General features: G+C 41.5%; 1 protein-coding gene across 21 annotated transcripts in view; it reads right to left on the reverse strand.

Annotated features, from left to right (window-relative positions):
* COL13A1 (collagen type XIII alpha 1 chain) overlaps nt 1–21,062 on the reverse strand; it is a 96,119-nt gene that overhangs the window by 69,085 nt on the left and 5,972 nt on the right. For 19 of the 21 annotated variants that reach the window (XM_060274924.1, XM_060274926.1, XM_060274916.1 and 16 more), the window contains exons 2-7: nt 18,237–18,272; nt 15,258–15,284; nt 11,227–11,277; nt 2,944–2,979; nt 2,378–2,404; nt 827–853 (exon numbers count right to left, since the gene is read on the reverse strand). In XM_060274924.1, the coding sequence (XP_060130907.1) occupies nt 827–853; nt 2,378–2,404; nt 2,944–2,979; nt 11,227–11,277; nt 15,258–15,284; nt 18,237–18,272 (204 nt within the window). The remainder of the gene's footprint in view (nt 1–826; nt 854–2,377; nt 2,405–2,943; nt 2,980–11,226; nt 11,278–15,257; nt 15,285–18,236; nt 18,273–21,062) is intronic. The other 2 variants (XM_060274913.1, XM_060274920.1) reach the window with 2 other exon arrangements.

Here is a 21,062-nt window from a genome sequence, read left to right on the forward strand (position 1 = left end):
GATTCTTGAGAAATATTTTGCCTAGTTTAACAACCCACCCTGACCAAAAAATTATGTGCTTTCTCTTGGGAGTTGTTTATCCATTTGTTACATATAGAACAACATTGTATGCTTTAGCTGCAAGCAAACATCTAACAGAAAGAACTAGTGTATTATAGGAGGCCATGCCTTAGGAGCTTTAAGAGTGTATTCAGTTTAATCGTACCTTGAATTCGGTTTTACTCTAATTATGTTAAAATATTTAATATCATTAGAAGGCACTTTAACTTTCTTACTGTACAATGCTTTTATTGTTTAGGGATTGGAATTTTTTTGAGTTTATTTTTAAAGTGGTCAAGGCTAGTACAATAAATTTCCTGATGATGACCCAATAACCTAGTGCTGTTTGCAGGGGAGGGGGTGTCTTATTTACAATTTTTCCAGCAGAAATTACTTTCCTGCTTTCATTGCTAGAGTAGGAAGAGAAAAGAATGGTAGGGCTGCCATATGTCCAGAATTTCCCGGACACAGCTGGGATTTGTCCTTCGAAAATGGTGTCCTGGTTGAATTTTTGGAAACTGGTTAAAAATGTCCAGGAAAACCCGGGCGTATGGCAGCCCGTATTGGAAGTGTTGCATTTTTGGTGAATTTCTGAAAGAAAGAAAAAGCTTTTAAATTCAGCAACCTTCGTGTCCAGATTTTCACTTATTGAAAAATGGCAACCGTAATTTCCATTTTGAAAGGAGGACCCCACAAACCCACCCTGCCAGTCTTGCCCTTTTACAAGTTTGAAAGTCTCCAGCCTCAACCCAGCATATTGCACAGAAACAGATTAAAGTCTTATTACCGCTTCTCCCTTCTGTCCAGGTTGCCCCTGAAATAGAAAGGAAGACTGCATCAGGGGTGGCCATTCTAGTTACTAGGACATTTTGAAGCCTCAGACTTCTGCGATTGTCATTACCATTTAGTCATGCATTCTCCTGTTGCTTTCCTACAGCAATGGTTTCCTCATGGTTTGGACACCTAAAGCCCTAAGTGGTTTGGGATCATGTTATCTGAAGGGCTGCCTGCAAGTGGATGAGCCTGCCGAAGCATTGAAGTGAAAACTGTGACCCTGCTCTCTAACTCACTAGCAAGAGCCATTAGGCTAGCAGGTACCAGGAACAGGGCTTTCTTAACAGTGGCCTTACACATTTGGAACTCACTCCTCACAGAGATACGTACATATGGCCTCTTGCAGTAGGGCACAAATTTCTGGCACAGCAGCCTTCCTGACACTGGGGTGTTGCAATAGGGGGGCGAGGGGGGCGGGGCGCCCCGGGCTCCGCTCTGTGGGGGGCAGCGTGGTGCTCCCTTGCCACCTCCACCGACGGCCGCCGCTACTGCGGAGGCCCCAATGCTGCTGGCCTCGCCCCTCACTTCTTCCTGGTGGGGCGGAGGCAAGGGGCGGGCCAGAGAGCAGCATCAGAGGCAGCCGCTGATGCCCCTCGCCGCTCCGCCTGAGTAGCAAAAAGCACAAAGCGCACTACGGAGCATATTGCCAGAGCGGTGCTCCAGCGCTTGGATCCGAGGATCCCGATGCTAGAGTGGCGCCACCGGCAACCTGCTCCATGACTTGCTTTGCTGCTTCTTCCTGCTCAGGTGGAGAGGCAAGGGGCATCAGCGGAGACGCCGTTGCTGCTCCGCCTGAGTAGGATGAAGCACAAAGTGCGCTACGGAACGGGTTGCCACTGCTCTAGCATCGGGATCCTCGGATCCGAGAGCTGGAGCACCACCCCCGGCAATACGCTCCGTAGTGTGCACGCGTAAGGAACCCACTCCATCGTGCGCATGCGTCATGACATAGCGACGTTACGTCACGTTGCATGCGTCATGACAGAGTGGGTTGCTGCCCCGGGTGGCAGAGAGGCTGTGTATGTGCCTGGCCCCTGCAGCAATGCAAATGTTGGGAAGATGGCTCTACCTCACCACAATGGCCGCTACTGGCCTCATCGCTGCTGGTCTTTAAAAGAATTTCTGAAGATATATTTATTCAGGTCTGGTTTGGGCTGAATTGTGATGTGGGTTCATATCTTGTAAGTGTATTTTTCCCCATGTGTCCTGAAAATGGGGTTTTAAAGCTTTCAAAATTTAAACAAACACACAGATAAAAATAGAAACACTGGTTTATGATAGGTGGATTTTTTAAAAAGTCTCCAACTATATAAGTTACATTTCTGACAAGTCTAATTTCTAATACATGTCTTGTGGTAGTCTGCACACCAACATCACTTCACATATATGGATTTGCCCAGAATTATTGAAACAAATGATTTAGAGATAAACATTTTGGAAGTGTTAGTGACAGAAAGCTGTATGAGCAAGAACAAGAGTCAGGGGAGGGGAAATATTCACTTACTGGTTTGCCGTCTAAACCAATCTGACCCTGAAATTAAGACAAAGGAAAAGAGGTGAGCAGTTGACTTTTTGTGTAATTCTATACAGGTCTACCCAGAAGCAAGCCCCACTGTGTTCAATGGGGCTTTCTCCCAGGAAAGTATGTAGCAATGAAGTCTGAAACAGGCAAATATTCTGACTGTGTTCATAGCCCATATATACAGTCCACAAGACTGAACACCGGACAGAAAACACAAGGGAGTCTAGTGACTGAAAAAGCATTATGACAGATCTAGAAATTAGCTCAAATCACAACCCATATTTATAGTTTGATGTTACAGTTTTTGCTTTAATGACTCATTTGTAAGGAAAATATATGAGATCTCTCTACTTGTACATTTTTTTAAACAATAAATACATTTTTAAAGAAATCTAAGCAATGAATGAAATAGCAATGTCTTTTCTGTGACACAATCCCCAGCCATCCATTTTTAGAACAGATGCGTTGAGAGGCATTTAGTTTAAGGGATGCTGCACTTAGAAATATATCATTCATACATACCAGTATGCATTAGCAGTGCGACTTACCGGAAACCCAGGAAAACCTCTTGTTCCAGGCTGTCCCTGAAAAAGAAAAAGAGATTAGAAGAAACAGATGAGACAGCAACATGTGTGACTAAATCACTCCATCAGGCCTTGTGATTTCCTACTCTCCACCATTTGCCAGATGAAAATATGTACACTTGTTTTACATGACCTGAGGGATTAGCTCTTGACTGCGGAGAACTAATACAAAATGAAGCCATTTCTGTGGTGTCTGGAAGCTACCGCAAGTCACTAAATAATATTGGCCTCTCTAATCTCAAGTTGCACATTTCTCCATCACTCATAAAATGCTTATGTTGATGCTCAGCCACCACAAATCTTTAAATGTTTCAGTACCCTTTTAAGTGTAGTCCCCTATACCTTTATTTTTTCCCCAAAATTACAAGTCTTAGACCTTTAAACATATTGCTAATGCGGCTGCTGTTCCTCCTGGATTTGCTCCCACACTGTTCTGGGCACAGAAAAAGACTTCCATCCATGTGGTTCAGCTTGACTGAGGATATATTTAAAAGCTATGCAAATGATAGGTCTTCTATGGGCTGGGCATTGCTTATGTGTCCTGCAAACACACCATGAGGCCAAACCATGTGGGCAACCTATTCCTGAATCAGTGTGGAAAGAACTGCAAAACCTGGAGCAAACACACCAGGAAGGATGATATGTGCAAATAAGGTCTTGGGCCCAAATGAAATAAGCAGATGTACAATGGCTAGCCACTTGGGATCCCAACTACATGGAGATTGCTCCATGACAAAGTGCTGATATGAAGCTCCTCACCACATGGGTTCAACACTTACTATGCTGATTCCACCACATCATTGCAAACCATCAAACAAAGCAAACTGCTGAGCATGCTCAGTCCTCACTGAACTCTTGAGAATTGACTTTGGCTTTTAAAGATTGTCAAGCTTCTGCAAACTTTGGTCTTCTCATAAGAAGGCTGACAAGTCCTTCTTGCTTCTTGGTGGGTCCATTTTGGCTCCAATCCTGTCAGTGCTTACCACCTGAGTTCACTATTAGAAGGAGGGATGCTAAGAGAAACCTGTGCAAGGTTATCGCAAGGAACCTGGTATTCTACTCCCAAACAGATACAATTATAACTGCTGGAGGATATAACACAAATAACCGGTGTTGAGGAAATTAAAAGGAAAGCAGTTCTGTGGAAGAGACTATGTAATTTCCAATTTCCCTTCAATTGTTCTTCAACTATAGCCACTCAGGCTGGTTTCACATGAATGATGGGAAATAAAGAGGCCCAAGCAGCATTACAGAAGGGTTCGTTTTGAATTCCAGACAGTTTGTCTGAAGTTTCTGAATCAATTACATGTGTGTTATAAATTCAAGCTTGCTCACCAGTCCTTTTGGTGGAGTTTGCAGTGCCTGGGATCACTTTATAGGAATACTTTATATAACCGCATCACAGTGCCATAAAACGAGGCATTTAATGGTGGTCAATCAGCTGTGAGATGTATACTAAGCCTCAAAGATGATGGTGGTCTTGATCACTCAAGCCCAGTTGTCTGGCATTCATATCTCCTCATTCATTTTACTTATAAGGAAAATGTTGAAGCAAATATGGTTGCCAGATCAGTCTTAAGCAAGGGTGGTATGCAATGCCAACAGGAGATGGAGCAACAAATGTGTACATCCTGTGCCTTTCTGGTGGTTCCATGTATTTCAACTGTACCTAGTTTGTGCTTTCACTGTGTAGCTAATTCTAAGGTTTACTTGCTAAGGGTGCCTGGAAATAATGCTGCCTATTTTTACTTGTCTGATCTGACAATTTTGCAAGCATATATTGGATTTCAAACTTCTGATAAATATCAGTGCTCGGAGACATGTCACAACTCATGACTGGCTAAAATGTTTCTGACACATGTGTTGGAAAATAGAGAGGGAGGGAGAGAGAGAGAGAGAGAAGGTAATGTACATCATATATAAGTGGTTCTTTCGCTGGGCTTGCTCATATTGTTATAAGCATACTCTTCAATAATACAAAACGGTTCATAATTTGGGTGTGTATAGTCTGGAACTTGATTGCTAGTGGCTTATACAAGCCACTGCATGAGTATGTGTTCCATGCACTGGCTTACTGCTTTTTTGTTTTAATAAATATTGTAGGTTTTAAAAAATTGTGATGTGGTTTTATGGCCATGTTTGCATGTAACACTAAAGCAGGCATCCCCAAACTTCAGCTCTCCAGATGTTTTGGACTACAATTCCCATCTTCCCCGACCACTGGTCCTGTTAGCTAGGGATCATGGGAGTTGTAGGCCAAAAATCTGGAGGGCCGCAGTTTGGGGATGCCTGCACTAAAGTATGGTTTGGCATTACGTGCACAAGCATCAGGCCATAATAACCATGAGGATATTGCAGGCATCTGCTTTCACTTTTAAACTAATTAGAACTCATAGTTTTAAACTATGGTTTGTTAACCAGTCATATCACAAACCCTAGTTTGAACCTGGTTTGTTTGAACTAACCATAGGAGGAACGGGGGGGGGGGATGTCAGCCCAAAATCATGTACAGCACACCAAACACTAAACCATTGTTTAGGTCCATTATGTTGTAAATCACTAACTTCATAAACCCACACCAGGAGGCAGGACACGGATGTAACCAAACAAATAAAAAACAACATCCTATCTTCTCACTCTCTATATAACACATACATCTATTATAAACACTGCAAGTCTCCAGTTTTCTCTCCTCCACAAGGAAACTGACGCTCTAAAACTTCCCCTGGGACTTCCTAATACTCAGGGAAATGGAGACACCCTTCTTTGTCTAATAGACAAAGAATAGTTACATGCTATTGTTCTGCAATCTGATCCAAAGAAACATTCAGTGCTTAGTTACAAATTTACTCATGTGTGTAAATTGTTTATATAAGTAATTGCTTATATTTACCTCAATTGTTGAACAAAACAAAGCAAAACAAAATGGGGGAAAGATTATAAACTCTTATAGCAGATTTAAGATTGAGAAGAGTCCAGATAAAGGTGCTGAAAATCCCAAATCAATCTCTTTCCATTTAATACTTAGCACAGTCTAAGACAGGCACAGGTAGACCAGGTCTGCAGGATCTAATTGTGTTCACTAGAATTGCAAGCTCTACCAACCAAACCCAAGTGCAAAATAGTAGCAGCAGGAGGAGCCAGATGGCAAGCAGTAGCTCATATGCTAGAGATAATTACTTACTACACTAGGATAACCTGTACAAAAATAAAAATCTGCATCCAAGTTCCTTTTGATCAGGGATTCTAATACTGTAGCCTAATTTAGAAAGTGGGGAAGCCTTTTTGTTGTTGCTAGTTGTTGCCAATTGTGTTGTTATACACAATAAACTGTAGCAAATCTGCTGCTGCATCACAGTCATTTTAGAAGTAAAAGTAGCCCTAGGGTTTCACAGTTACTCTGTAAGGCAATTGTTTCCAAACTTTTTCTCTTGAGACATTTGCGTGTCTACCATGGAACCTCTGCTCCTTAGTGGAACGTTCCAAGTAGGGATTGTGGGGGAGGGGGGATTCAGTTCAGCTCCCATGTATAGGCAAATCCTTCAGTTTCACACTTTCCAAACCGAATGAGAATTGAAATACAGTCATCTTTCAAAATTCATACTTAACCAAACTTTGCAAGTCAGTTCTCCAATCAATGTGTACAAAAGATACATTATATTAGGGGGAAGTGTTCATTAAAAAATAATATATTGGTGAGAACAACAACCAAAAGTGCATTATTTTAGGGAAAACTGCATGTAAAATATGCACATTAGTCAAAACTGCATACAGAAGTGTGTCTATTAGCAAAAATTCCCACTTAAATACTGAGGAATTTTCACATGGATTTTATTTTTTCAATTCACAAATTGCTGCAGAAATATAGAGAACTGAATTTAAGAATGGGAAAATGGAAAACAGAAAGAACTGAAATTAGCAGATCATTCTATTTAATTCCAGGGCATTTTGTGAAATGTCATTCAGTTCATGTGGGGCACTCATTGGATCCTATTGTTTTCCCCATTTTAACAAAACCTAGAATACATCCACCCACCCTGTGCCTGGGAACATTCCTGGTATTAGTGGGCAAGCTGTTTTTTTGGAGAAGTTTGTCTACCCTTACTGAATGTTTCATTGAAGAATCTTTAATAAGCTTCCATGGAACCCTAGAATTACCAAGTGCATGTGTGACAGCATGCTTTACAAAAGGGCTTTCACGAGCCAGAGAATGAACACCAAAATCGTCTTAGAAATTCCTTGGAGAATTACTATGGCTATAAAGTGCCTTAAATTGTTCCAAACAGCATTTTTTTTAAAAAAAAAAATGCTGGTGTGACTGGAGTAGACTTGTTTAAAAAATATTAAGCTTTGTGATGTTGCATTTGGTCATATTGGCTTTGGCGGAATATATAAAACCACCTGGAGCCACTGGCTAAGGACCAAGGGGAGATGATCTGCTATAAATTCCATGGCCTGTCCACTCCGTAGCTTTCCGAAACAACAAGAAAGGAGAGGATCTCACTAATAAATCTCTGCATGTAGATTGTCTCTGAATGTTGATGGACAAGAAAGGGCTGAGAAAAGAATAGTTAGAGGAGAGCCGGAAAGGGTGCAACTTGGCCTCTGATACCTTCCTTGTAAACTGCTACGCTGCTCCTTTCGACTCTTTAGGCTGGAGACAATAAAAGGCCAGAGCAAAAGTTCAGGCACTAGAGATTCCAAGAAGCATGAAGCTTTCTCTTCCTCAAATGTTGTTTGTATCAAGTTCTCAAGAATAGAACTCTGGGAACTGCCAAGTCGTGGAACGCGTCTGTTTCTGCCATGCTCAGCACGATGCTTTGCTCAAGCCAGCAAACCCAAGTAATGTTAAGCAGCTGAAAAGCTCTGGATGTGCAACTGCTCACATCATCTTGCCTCTAAAAGACAGTCTGGAAACTATTTGTCATCTCACATCTGTCTAAAGCATGCTATTATTCCAGAGTACTCCTGCGTTTCTTTGCTATCAAGGTGCTCCTTAGCGCTTATCACCAGGTCACCATAAAACTAAATCATCTTTGCAATTGATTTGGAGATGGAGATAGAGATGGAGAAAAAGCATATCCCCCTGTACTGATGATTATGGCAGGCAACAATTCACTTCAAGCATAATACGTGCCTTATTAAAGCCACAGTCCTGAATTTTTTTCCTCTCAAGTAGTTCCACTCTAATAAAGCTTAGGTAAATGCTCTCTAGTGAGGAGTCTCAAGGCAAAATCAACATGCCTTTCCATTTTTGTAAAACTGGCCCTCAAAGATGGGTTGGAAAAGGCAGGTTGCAGGAGTCTTGTGGGCAAATTGCCAGGTTATCAGTGAGAGGGTGTTGTGGACAGTATGATTTCATTTCCTGGTTAGAAGCTGAAATTGCTAGATTCATTATGCACAAAGACAATGCAATTGCCTCTTTTATATCACTTTAGCCTTCTTAAAACTTTCAGCTCCTGACACTTCTGTGTCTGCAATTTTCTTTCCTCCCTCTCTTATCCTTGAAATGCAAATCCTGGCAGCAGAATTATTTTACTCCCAAAAGCAAGTATGCTAAGGGACAGGATGAATCAGTACTGAACCTACTCTATAATTATACAGATGCAGGTTGCACCATCACTCATAATTCAAAGTTGTAATTTGCCTTCTCCAGCCAAAGCTGCAGCACAATGTGGGCTGACGGAAGCAGTTGCCCACTAATGCAAAACTGAGGGAAAGTATCCACCCCCTTTCACACATTGTGCTTAAGATATTCATTACTATTGGCAGAAGAACACTGTGGATTCATAGCCATTCTGTATAAAATCAACATGAGGAGGGGATTCATGCTCACTAACCCTGGCCCTGCCTTTGCGTGGACAGGCAGAGACCCCCCCCCAACCCCAGGCAACTCCCTAGTGGAATAATGACTCATGACAACATGTTATGGGATTAAAATTGGCCACAACTTTATTAAAGAGGGGGCAAAGCCAGGGGGGCAAAGCCAGGTTGTATTTTAGGGAGCCGTGTAGGATCGCAAAAAAACGCCCCCCATTTGATGTGGGGAGCGGTCATTCATACATTTCCCTGGCCTTGCGTATGGACTATGCGCACACATGTTGAACACTTTATGTTCTGAATGCAGAATCTGTATCCTGCTGTGGGACACAGTTTGAGGCTCAGGAGTGGGGTCATGAAGTGCAATTCTGCTTCCTCTTCAATGTAATGTTTGTGTCCAGAATGGCAGTGTGAAAAGGGCATATTACATTCTGTTAGCATGTGGAGCAGTTTTCAGCTTAGTCATGCAATGGAGAAAAATCACCAGGTCACAGTCCAACACAGAGATAAATGCACTTAAACCATTGGTTTTAGTAGCCTGAGCATATCTAACTCTGTGCTAGATTGTGGCCACTGAGTATTATGGCAGCATATGAACACTATAGACTAGAACAGGCATCCCCAAACTGCGGCCCTACAGATGTTTTGGCCTACAACTCCCATAATCCCTAGCTAACAAGACCAGTGGTCGGGGAAGATGGGAATTATAGTCCAAAACATCTGGAGGGCCGAAGTTTGGGGATGCCTGGACTAGAAGGCAGTAAAAAGAGAGAAACTCAGCAACTTTATGTTTTCAGTCAGTAACGAAAATTGGCTGAAACATAAAAAATACAACATAAAACAAATAAGCACCTCAGCGATCTTTCCCCCCAGTTTGTCTCCTGGTTTTACCTACATCTGCAAGCCCAAGCATAAATATTGCAGTCTCCCCAAGATACTAACTTTTAGATATACTGGTAAATTACACAAAGCTGCCTTGTACTGAGGCAGGCCATCTGTCACAGGATTGCCTAATCTGATTGGCAGTGACTCTTCAAGGCCTCAGTCACAAATCTCTTCCACCCTAGCCAAAATTATTTAACTGAAAGTAGCATGGGTTAGGCCTGGCAACCTCTACCAGTGCATGCCTCTCTCTCTTGTAGTCAACTAACAAGACATCCCATTCTGTTTTCACTAAAGTGGACAGTAGTTTTGTGGCAAGACCTCCCTGAGAAATTCTGCTGGTTTTATCAACAAACTTTCCACACCTCTCTGAATTCCACAGATGTTTTACCTGAGAAGAAACCCAACGAAACCTCTTAGAATTTTACCATAAATAAAATATTGAAGCACCACCAATTCATTTCTTACAGTGTTGAATGCTGCCAATATGGTTCATCTTGGGTTGGTGAAGAAGAGAGTGGGATCTGGGTCTTTTTTAAAGCATTCAGGTGAAGCAATACCTGTTGTTTAGTATGTGCACATAAAAATCTGAGGCAAAATAGCAACACAGGCCTCCTGCCAAGTCAAGGTACATCAAACCTAAGCGTGTTCAAGTTGTTTTGGCACCCGAGGCAGAAAAATCCCACAAGCACCTTTCTTGGGGTGTAAAAATGCAACAAGAATAAATTTTGCTATTTCATAGAACCTACAAAATCAGGTGCTTGAGGTAACCAATTCACTCTGCCTAGTGATAGGGCTGGTCCTGCTAAAAGCTCTGCAGCAATAGTCAAACAAAAAGTATTTTGACAAGATTCTTTTGTCTCCTGCAACTTGGCTGTTGTCCACCTGCAGAAGGTAGGTGGCCATGGTCCTTTCTTTTGGAGACACTTGTCAGCAGACCTTCAATCATGAAGTCAGATGTAGCAAACAGCCTAAGCTAGTAAGTCCTCTGTAGTAGACCAGAAACTTCTGCTGTGAAAGTTCCCTACTTCCTTCAGCTACACTCTCGGTGAAGAGTCTTGCTCCTTGCAAAGTTTTTTTTTGGGGGGGGGGGAGAATACTACCACATATTTTCTGGGAAATGACGTCAAATTTCTTTCTAGCACATTGCAGCAGAAATCAGTGGCCAGCTGGTATTATCTGAAGGCAACACTATTTTTATTCTTATTTTGCTAAAAAAAAGCCAAGGGTGTGTAATATGCTTTCTGTTACTGGCTTTCCCCTTTAGACCAGAAAATATTTCCTTAACTTTTAAACACAGGAGGGGAAACCACTGGTACGGCCAGTTTGAGCTTTTGTGCTGAGACTGATGTACTTTCTAACCAATATATATAGTCTATAATTTCAATATAAAAACAAATCTGGCCAGGGATGCAAACCACATCATTTAGAGTTACAGGCCCTTTGAGCTGACTAGTGGCATTTTCCCACTCCCTGTATTTTTTGGGCAACTCATCCACACCCTTTAAACATTAAAGTAGAAGAAAAACAGAGGAGGCGACTTACTGGTGGGCCACGGGGACCAATGATGGATATGCCGGCTTCTCCTGGGGCTCCCTGCAAGGGATGGGGGGAGGAGGAGAGGGAGAACATGGACGTGAAAATCAAAACCAAAACAAGACTGTGAAATGGCTTAGAGTTGGCTGTTGAAGAAAAAGAAGGAAGGGAAGTATTTGAGAGTGGGGAAAAAATACACAAATGTAAGTGACAAAGCCAAAGCGAATATTTAAAGTTAAAGATTCAAATGAACAACAACTGAGGGCTGAAAGGAAAGCGCGGCCAAGGAAATAACGAGGAGGAAAAAAGAAAGTTTACAAAAGAGATTAAAAGGAACAATACATCTGCACACTCTTGAGTAAAAAAATGATCAAAAGCAGGTTTCTTCCAATTAAAACAGCAGGTCCCTTGGCCTTTTCCAAACAAGACGGGGAGCCATTTTGAACCTATTCTGAAATCAGATCAAAGCATCATTCGAGGCTCCTTGGGGATGGAAAGTATAATCTCACTATGTAGAGATTCTGACTCTACTCTCTTGTGCCAGAGTTGTCTCACTTCTAGTTATCATTATCTTTATTCTCTATAGTGAAGCCTCCTCTCCTAATCTGGAGGATTTGCGTTAACTAGGAGTAAAGCTACTATGTTCTATAAGAGCTATGAGAATTACACAACCATGCCAATTTATGTCTATGTTTGTTTGGAGAAACAGGGTTTCTGATTTTGACAACATGAATGATTACTGGTGGCTCTGACCCTGTGGATACTATCAAATGCAATTTGTTATATTATACCTGTCAATAATGAGTTAATTATATTCTGCCTGAATTGATGAGTAAATGTTGGTCAGTAAACATTGTTCCTGGCCATTAGTTATCATAGGCCTGGGTCTAAGGATTTGCAGTTCCTGTGACCAGCAAATAAGCCAACCCTATTAACACATGCTAAGCCTGGATCATTTGGCAACAGCAGCCTTCACACAGTTTGAACTGCTTTGAAGCAGGCTTAGCTGCTAAGATTTCTCCCAAGGAAACCTGGGAATTATAGTATCCTAATGAGGATTCTTTGTAAGAAATCCTTAGTTTATTCACAGGTTTATAGTTTCCAGTTAAGCTGCTTTGAAATTGATGTACGTTTGTAACAAATAGTTGACCTTTTCTGATAGTTGTCTCCAGTGTGGGAAGTGCTACAGCAAGTCAAAAGTCACAAAGAGCAGCTCGTCCCAACAGCAGTGCTCCAAGATGCAGTTTCCATCTTGCATTGCCTTCTCACACTGCAGAAGCAATGTGAAGGGGTCTAATGTCTTTCTAGGCAAGTATATATGTTTTGGAGTGACCAATTAGGGACAGGTTAATTTTACTTTTACTTTTTTCTTGATTTCTTGTTTTTTCAATCTTGAATTCAGTTCTCTGCATCTCCACATTGGTTTGTGATTATTGCTATTTTTAAAAAAAGTTCTCATGAAAATTCACCAGCATTTTCAGTGTGAATTTCTCATAATGTATACACGCTGGTATGCAATTTTGCCTAATATACACATTTTTGCAAAGCAATTTCTCTTAAATTAATTTTTGTACATTATTTACATGAATACATGAATTTTTATGGACACTTTTACCCCAATTTACACTTTACACTTTTATGCACACCTAACTTGGCTAGAGAACTGCATCACAAAATTTGGAGAAGTGTGAATTTTGAAGATGGATGTGTTTAGGTTCTCAAAAACCCCACAAAAACCCTTCAGCCACCATGTAAGGTCAAGACAGGTAGGCAGTAACTCCACCTCAAAATGTTGGGAGAATTTCTTTCTCATCCTATATTCTTTCAGAATGGCTTCATATTATCTTTATTGCCCTCAGTGAAGGTCAAAAATAAGCTGGTCAGGTTTTTGGCTAAGTTCTACCAAGCGCTGTTCTAAATATTTGGAATATGATTCACAACTGTTTATGTCATTGGGGATGGAAAATCAGTTTGGTTTTTGTTTAAGTGGGAGACCTAGATAGTAACTAAATTTCTGGAGACAAGGATGCTGTTGAAGATTCCACAGCACTGATGGTGCTGTGAATCGACTGTTCGCTTATTCCAGTGCCCCTGGAATAATGCTTAGTTTACAAATGTACAATTTGTAAATGAATAGATAACCATTACAAAAGCACTATAAATCTCCAGTTCTCTCCCCTCTAAACCTCACTGTCCTCAACACCTTAAAGGATCAGGGGAATGTGAATTGTTGCATTTTTGCAGCTTATTAATAACAGGGAATGAACAAAGGATGGGGTTTTTGAAGTGATTGTAGTGCAAAGAACCCATGTACCCATGAGTAAAGGGTCTCTGCAATCACATAGGATGGACAGGATGCCCAGCCCATATAGAGTTGCCACGTCTTAATTCAGCAAATTATGGACAGCCAGCCATTCACTGCACTAGTGGACAAGAGGAATAGGACATAAAAAGAGCTGAATGCTTAAACAGATAAAAAGGGACGAGTGTCACACCAGCAGCTTGGAGTGGTGGGTTCCCTCTAATAATAAGCTCAGGTGGTGGGGTGCCAAGAGGATTATAGCCAAAACAGGACTGCTGAGAAACAAGAGCATGCTTGAATGAATCCTGAGGTATGCAAAAGTATAAAACATTTTTAAAAGCTCTATGGGGACAAAAACAATGGCCCAATGAGGACAGAGCATGCTCAGTGGCATCTAGGAGTCACAGAATGTTGAGTCCAGTTGGAAAAAGAAAATGGAAAATGGAGAGTAGCTGGGGAGGAGAGGAGAGGACAAAGAATTGGCCTGCTTGAGTCCCTGACAACTTGCAATATGCTAGAGGAGGGCTGGCGTGCTGGAAAGAAACCCTAAGCAGCATTACTTCTGTTAACAGGTGAGGGTACACTACAGCTTTATGCTTCAGGTTCCACTTGTTTTACATAAACATGCCCAAATATTTAATGTCACACCTGATGAAGGTTTTTATACTAATTGTCTTGGATGACCTGAAGGAAATCAAGGCCTATGTCTGCAAGCTGCTTTGCTCTTCTGCTCCAGAATATATCATGCAATTTATCTTTTCTTCTTCGTGTCAGGTTGACAGGATTTCTAAACAGTCAACTCTTTTGTGGTACTTCCTTGGGAAGGACAGAGAATCTGCAGGAAACATCCTACTCCCCCCCATTTTTTCTTCTTCTTCTGAGGTGCTGCAACATCTGAAAAGATAGTGCTGCTGACTGGCACACACACAAAACATACATTTGGCGTTTGAAAAAGCCCTAGTTCTGTCTGGGTCAAAGCAAATAAAAATATGATATTTCGATTGCAATCTGTTCTGGCCTACCACTTACCTCTGCCCAAACATAAAAAGAACTGATGTAATGCTTTTCTGGATAGGAGCAAACGAAAACAGCACCACAGATTAAAGTAAACGTTTGAGGGTCCCCTCGCACCTGCTTTCCTCAATTATTTTTTATGAGGCTTTCCCTTTAGATAATAGAAGGTTGCAATCAGGAAATGGTGGACCTGGCCCAACACAACACATCTGGCCGCCTAGGACACAGCTGGTGCAGTTAACCACATTTCCAAGTGTATCTTTCCTGAACGCACCAATCACAGCTGTCAGCAACGAAACAGAAAATGGTTCCAGAAAGGTTCAGCTGCAAATGTTGAGTTTGCCTAGCCAGCCTTCACAATGTTAGTATAAATTATAGTAAACAACCCCCCCCCCCGGCGCTGTCTTGGAACATGTGTGGGCTCTTTCCACAGAGTGTCGGGGGGGGGAACCCGCCTTCTATTTCTTATTTGCATATATTAATTTCTGTAAAATTTGTACTTCTAAACCGGGCCTTTGGCTCACATGGGATTTCTTCCTTTCTTCTAGTCCAGGAAGAGCAGGGATGGGAGTTAGAGAGGGATAACTTGGGACTAGTTCCCAACCAACCACATGGCAAGCTTGTTGTCAGGGCAAAATACCTTGGTTAAGGAGGTGTTTCCAGGGGACATAGGTTTTTTTTAGGACACGGTCATGAAGTGATGAGCTGGGAAGAGCTGACTCACCTTCTCTCCAGGTTGCCCCTTTAGTCCCTGGGCCACCATTTACACCAGTTGCAGCCACATGCAAGAGGGTGAAGGAAGAGAGAAAGAGAGACACAAACACAGGAGTCAGTGTTAAGGCACACTAAGCCCCCAAACAACATAGATGCACACATAGAAGCAAACACACAAAAAACCCCATGTGACAAACACTGAAACATGCTTTGTTTAATGCTCACGCACAAGCACAGTGGATGGCAACCTTTGCTTCAGACTCCCTCCCAAGAATCCCTGTCTCTGGATAGGGGAGTACATCATATGGTGAAAAACTGTTCCTGAAACGTACCGTAAGGGTTTAAAACTAGTGTGCCTGGGAGATGAGTTCCAGCCCAGTCTTATCATGAGATGCTACTTTTTATGTTTAGGAATTTTATGTGTGTGGGACAGAGGGCACATTCAGTCATGCAATTGCTCATCTGCAGTCTGAAGTGGTACAGAACAGGGGTTGTTTTGCATCATGATTAACTCTTTGTCCAAAGACCCCAAAGAAGCCTAAGAAGGTGGCAGGAGCTGCTGCAGCTGAAGCTAGGAACCCAGCTTAAGTTCAAGAATGGCAAAACAAATGGTATGCGTTAGCAGTAAGCTCATAGAGTTAGCCAGGCTGGGCTAGATTTAAGCTCAAAAGTCAGCAATGGGGAAGGAGCAAGAGATTTGGCAAGGTTCCTTAGACCCACCGCAATCAAGAAAGATTTACTGTTTGGATGATCAGTTCTGATGGCGTCATTTAAGGCAAGTTCACCCCACCCCAGCCAATGCCACAATAACCGGAATAAAAGCATCCATTTGGCAAGGTAATCTGTTGTTACCACCCAACAGACCACTGAAGCATGAGCATTTCACCAATTGTAAGCAAAATATTAACCTGAGTACTAGAGCTGAACTGCAGACTACTCTTCAGTTGGTGGTAGGTTAAAAAGAACCTGAATGCCAACACCATTCTCAACAGTTTTTCCTTGATATTCCCAAGGATAAATGTATTTTTGTTTTGTAGACTTAGAAGTCAACTCATAGCCAAAAGCTGTACAATAAGATAAAATAAAATCCAGAAGACGCAGACTTCATAAACTGAAAACAAGAAAACCACTTCTACAATGGTTCTACACTTAACATTTCATAAAAGACACTGTAGCCTTCATGGATAGTTTATCCTATTGTCAATTTGCTCTTTTACGTAACACATTTCCCCTAACATCCTATTTAAATTCACTGCCCTCCCATTTAAACTTGTTGTTTCTTGCATTTCTTGTGAAGAATGTGGAAATTCTCACTTGGTTTGACATCTTCTTTCTAATAACGACTTTCAGATATTTGAAATTTGTCAATGCATCTCTCTAGTGGAGGCTAAACATGCACAGGTCTCTCAGCCTGCTTTCATATGACTTGATCTTCTAGACCTTTTGTAATTCATGTAGCTATTCTGTAAATTTTCTCCCATTTCTCAAGACTTTTAAAAACAATAACTGATACCCAGAACTAACAATACTTCCAATATTGTGCAGCTTTAGCCACCATGAAATATAGCTGCATGCAAGATTATATGACCAACACCCATTAGAAATTTTCACCTATCAACACTCTTTCCAGAAGTGTTGTGCTGTGTTTCCTCAAAAATACAATCAATTCTTGCATGACTACTTGGATGTCAGGTGTCCCATCATTTGGGGCAATATCACAGGTGATGGAGTGAAGTTTTTGATTGTTCTATTTATCTTTGCTAATTAACTTGCTGATTTGAGAAGTTATTGGTCTTGGTGGCCTTTGTAGAGTACATTTTCAAATGCTCTGGTCTTTATCATTTGGTTATTTACTTGAAATGTTCACGTTTTGACTTCTAACTTGGCGTGCATTTGGTGTATTACAACACAGATCATTTGGAATCAAACTATGAGGCAGACCAGGAGAAGCTTGAGTGTATCTTGATTGAACCAGGAATGAGGGTGCCAATTGTTGCATTTATTTTATGCCTTTTTGTACATTGGAAAAAGTTTCATTGTTTTTCTCCTTAACTAGGGGGAAGCTCATTCTGTCAATATTTGAAATTGAAGTTTGAGGTATGTCAAACAAAAACATTTTCTCATACTACAGCACATCCAGGTGCATGGAATAATGCATTTGGAATTATTAGTTTTTATGCATGTTACTGGAAATGCATGCACAGACTGACGTGCACTTGTATGCATTATAGAGGACAACAGTGGTCAGTGAGTGTGGGAATATATTCTTGCAGTGTTGGTTCTTAACTACAGGAAAGCAGCAGAATGTACTCCCCCAATCTTTAAAGAACAGGTTGCAGACACTTCTTTGGGATGTGATGTGACAAGTTAACATTTAGCAGTGGTTAGTATTAAATTGAAACATGTTCCGCCTTTATGGTGTTGACATTGCTATGTTGTCCCAAGCGAACAATGCTCATCCTTAGGCCAAAAATGTATAACTGCTTAATCTTTGCAGTTTGCAGTTATTTACACCCTTTTCCAACTCTGGAAAAGCTATAAGAAAGTAATCTGTTTTAGAAGCAATATTTCCCTGCCATACACACCCATTGCTCCTGTTTCAGTTGAAAATCTGGTGCTACAGGGCCTATAGTATAGACAATCCTCCAAACAGATCAGTTTCTTTTTCACATCCCACCATTAATTTATGCTCAGTGAGTTTCCATGTAATTTCTCTTCCTCAACTAATTAAGGATCCCTGCAGTTTTATCTAGTCATTGAGATTTCTTCTGCCTCTTGCTACGAAGCTCTCAGCAATCAAATCAGTTATTTATTTTTTTAATAGTAGCTGCTTCATGCTTTGCCTTTTGCACAGCCAAACTAGAAATGGGACCAGAGTCTTATTACCCTGAGATAATGAATATATCATGCCTCCCCCACAAAGGGGGCCTGGATAGCAGAGGGTTTAGAAGCAGGTGTGTCAGGTAATTGCAAAAGGTTTAAGACTCACCGGTAGTCCACGGATCCCCATGGCGCCTTTGTCTCCCTAACAATTAATGCAAAATCAGAGGGCAGTTGGAAACTGGCCATATGTGGTGCTATAAAGTGACACAGATGAGCTTTTACTTGGCATTTCAAGCAGCTGCATTGATTAATTTAAAATTTATGTAATTGGTTTAGATGTTTATGTGTTAGGTTGAAAGTACAGATGTTTGTGTATTTTATGGAATCTGAAGTGGAAACTATGTGGTTGGAGCATCTTCAATGTGATGGTATAAATCTGCTTGCATGGTATTGAGTGTGTATGTGTAAATATTTTTTAAATATGTCTATAAGTACGTAAGTATAGCTGTATAGCAGAAAAATTATAAAGAAACATGCATGGTGTCATTATATAGAAACATTTTATAGTTTCACTAATTTGCAATATTGCGTAACACATCAAAGTTGTTGAGAACGTAAGAACAAATCATAAGAAGAGCCTGCTGGATCAGGCCAAAGCCTCAACTAGTCCAGCATCCTGTTATCACAGTGGCCAACTAGATACCTATGGGAAACCAAGGAAGGAAGAAAATGAGGCCCCTCATAGTCTAACGACATATTCTGTTTTATTAGTACATTTCCTAGTCCATTAGTGTAATAATTGGTAGCCCATTTGTTCTTAAATTGTGTTTTATTTTGGATCCCTTGCTTGTTTGTTGTGAATCAGCATTATGTCACCATGTGGAGAAGGTATTTGAAAGGCTTATGATTATTAATCACCTGCTGTTCTTTTCTTCCAAAATTTTGTTCAAGATATTACTAAGGCAAAGGATGATTTAGGGGAGTACGGCCAGTTTGGTCACACTGGGTGTGGAGCCTCAGGGATGCTGCAACTATGATTTACAATGGAGCGCAAGAAGGGAAGGGGTGACAAATTTTGGTGTCACACAGGTTGCTGCTGAAATTTGAGACCCCAAGGTCTGCCACTGACTAAGGGGCATAGAAATAACTTGCTTTGAAGGTTTATGTTGTAAGCTGGAACAAGGTTGAACTTTCAAATATCCCTGGCTGCAGTTCTAACTATGTCTACTAAGAAATCACTGGGGCTTACTCCCAGCTAAGAAGGGGCAGGATTGCAACCTCATAGTGGATGCATGTCTACTTAGAATTAAGTCCCACTAAGTTCATTTGAAATTACTTCCAGGTAAGGATGTATACGAGAGTCATGACGTATATTCTAGCATTTATGAGTCTTATGTCTGGTAATGGACCCTCTATTTTGAACAATGCCCTGCCCTCTCTGTGTACAAATATTCATATATATCTTTGCAACCCTAAAGGCTAGCAACATGCTTTTAGACAATGAAATAAAGCTGAGTTGAATTCTGAACCCAATACTGCCTTCCAGATTCCTGTTGAATCACACCACACACACATCCCTGCCTATGATGTTCAGAATAAATTACTGATGCTTAAGAGAGCAGGATGCCTATCATGTAATGCCAAGAAACACACTCACTCAGGAGTAATGTTTATACCCCTCGTAGTGCATTGGCACAACCTTCATAGCTTAATAAGTCAGCATGGTTTGCCTGGCTGCCTGCCTACCATGTGTTTCTAAGGTTTTCATCACCAAAGCAGCCAACACACTATACAACCACATGAAAAACAATTATTATTATTATTATTATTATTATTATTATTATTATTATTTATACCCTGCCCATCTGGCTGCGTTTCCCCAGCCACTCTGGGCGGCTTCCAACAGAAATATTAAAATACACTAATTTCTTAAAGATTAAAAGCTTCCCTAAACAGGGCTGCCTTCAGATGTCCTCTAAAAGTCTGGTAGTTGTTTTTCTTTTTGACATCTGGTGGGAGGGCGTTCCACAGGGAAGGCCCTCTGCCTGGTTCCCTGTAACTTGACTTCTCGCAGCGAGGGAACCGCCAGAAGGCCCTCGGCACTGGACCTTAGTGTCCGGGCAGAGTGATGGAGATGGAGACGCTCCTTCAGGTATACTGGACTGAGGCCGTTTAGGGCTTTAAAGGTCAGCACCAACACTTTGAATTGTGCTCAGAAATGTACTGGGAGCCAATGCAGGTCTTTCAAGACCGGTGTTATGTGGTCTCGGCGGCTGCTCTCAGTCACCAGTCTAGCTGCCGCATTCTGGATTAATTGTAGTTTGTGGGTCACCTTCAAAGGTAGCCCTCATAGAGCGCATTGCAGTAGTCCAAGCGAGAGATAACTAGAGCTTGCACCACTCTGGCGAGACAGTCCGCGGGCAGGTAGGGTCTCAGCCTGCATACCAGATGGAGCTGATAAGCAGCTGCCCTGGATACAGAATTAACCTGCACCTCCATGGACAGCTGTGAGTCCAAAATGACTCCCAGGCTGTGCTCCTGGTCCTTCAGGGACACAGTTACCCCATTCAGGACCAGGGAGTCCCCCACACCTGCCCGCCTCCTGTCCCCCACAAACAGTACTTCTGTCTTGTCAGGATTCAACCTCAATCTGTTAGATTCCACAGTGTGTTTAGGTCCCTTATTTTTATTTCTTTGCATTTGAAAGTCACATTTGAGGGATATTTTATCCAAAGGTGTCCTGTCTAATATCTGAACTACCTTCAAGTCTGACCCTTGTCTGGTCTTTCTAGGGAAGAACTTTCCAAACTGATTTCTGAAGCAGAACACATTTTACTCCCAGATTTCAGAAAATTAATCCTAAAGCTCCCTAATTATCAAAGCTGAACCTTTTGGACAGGTAGATCCCATAGGTAGATCCGCACATGGGTTAATTCAAATTGAAATCAAGAAATAAAAAGTAGGAGAGCTTCTTGACATTTTGAATTGAGGT

This window comes from Zootoca vivipara, chromosome 5 (genome assembly GCF_963506605.1).
Source record: "Zootoca vivipara chromosome 5, rZooViv1.1, whole genome shotgun sequence".
Lineage (NCBI taxonomy): Eukaryota > Metazoa > Chordata > Lepidosauria > Squamata > Lacertidae > Zootoca > Zootoca vivipara.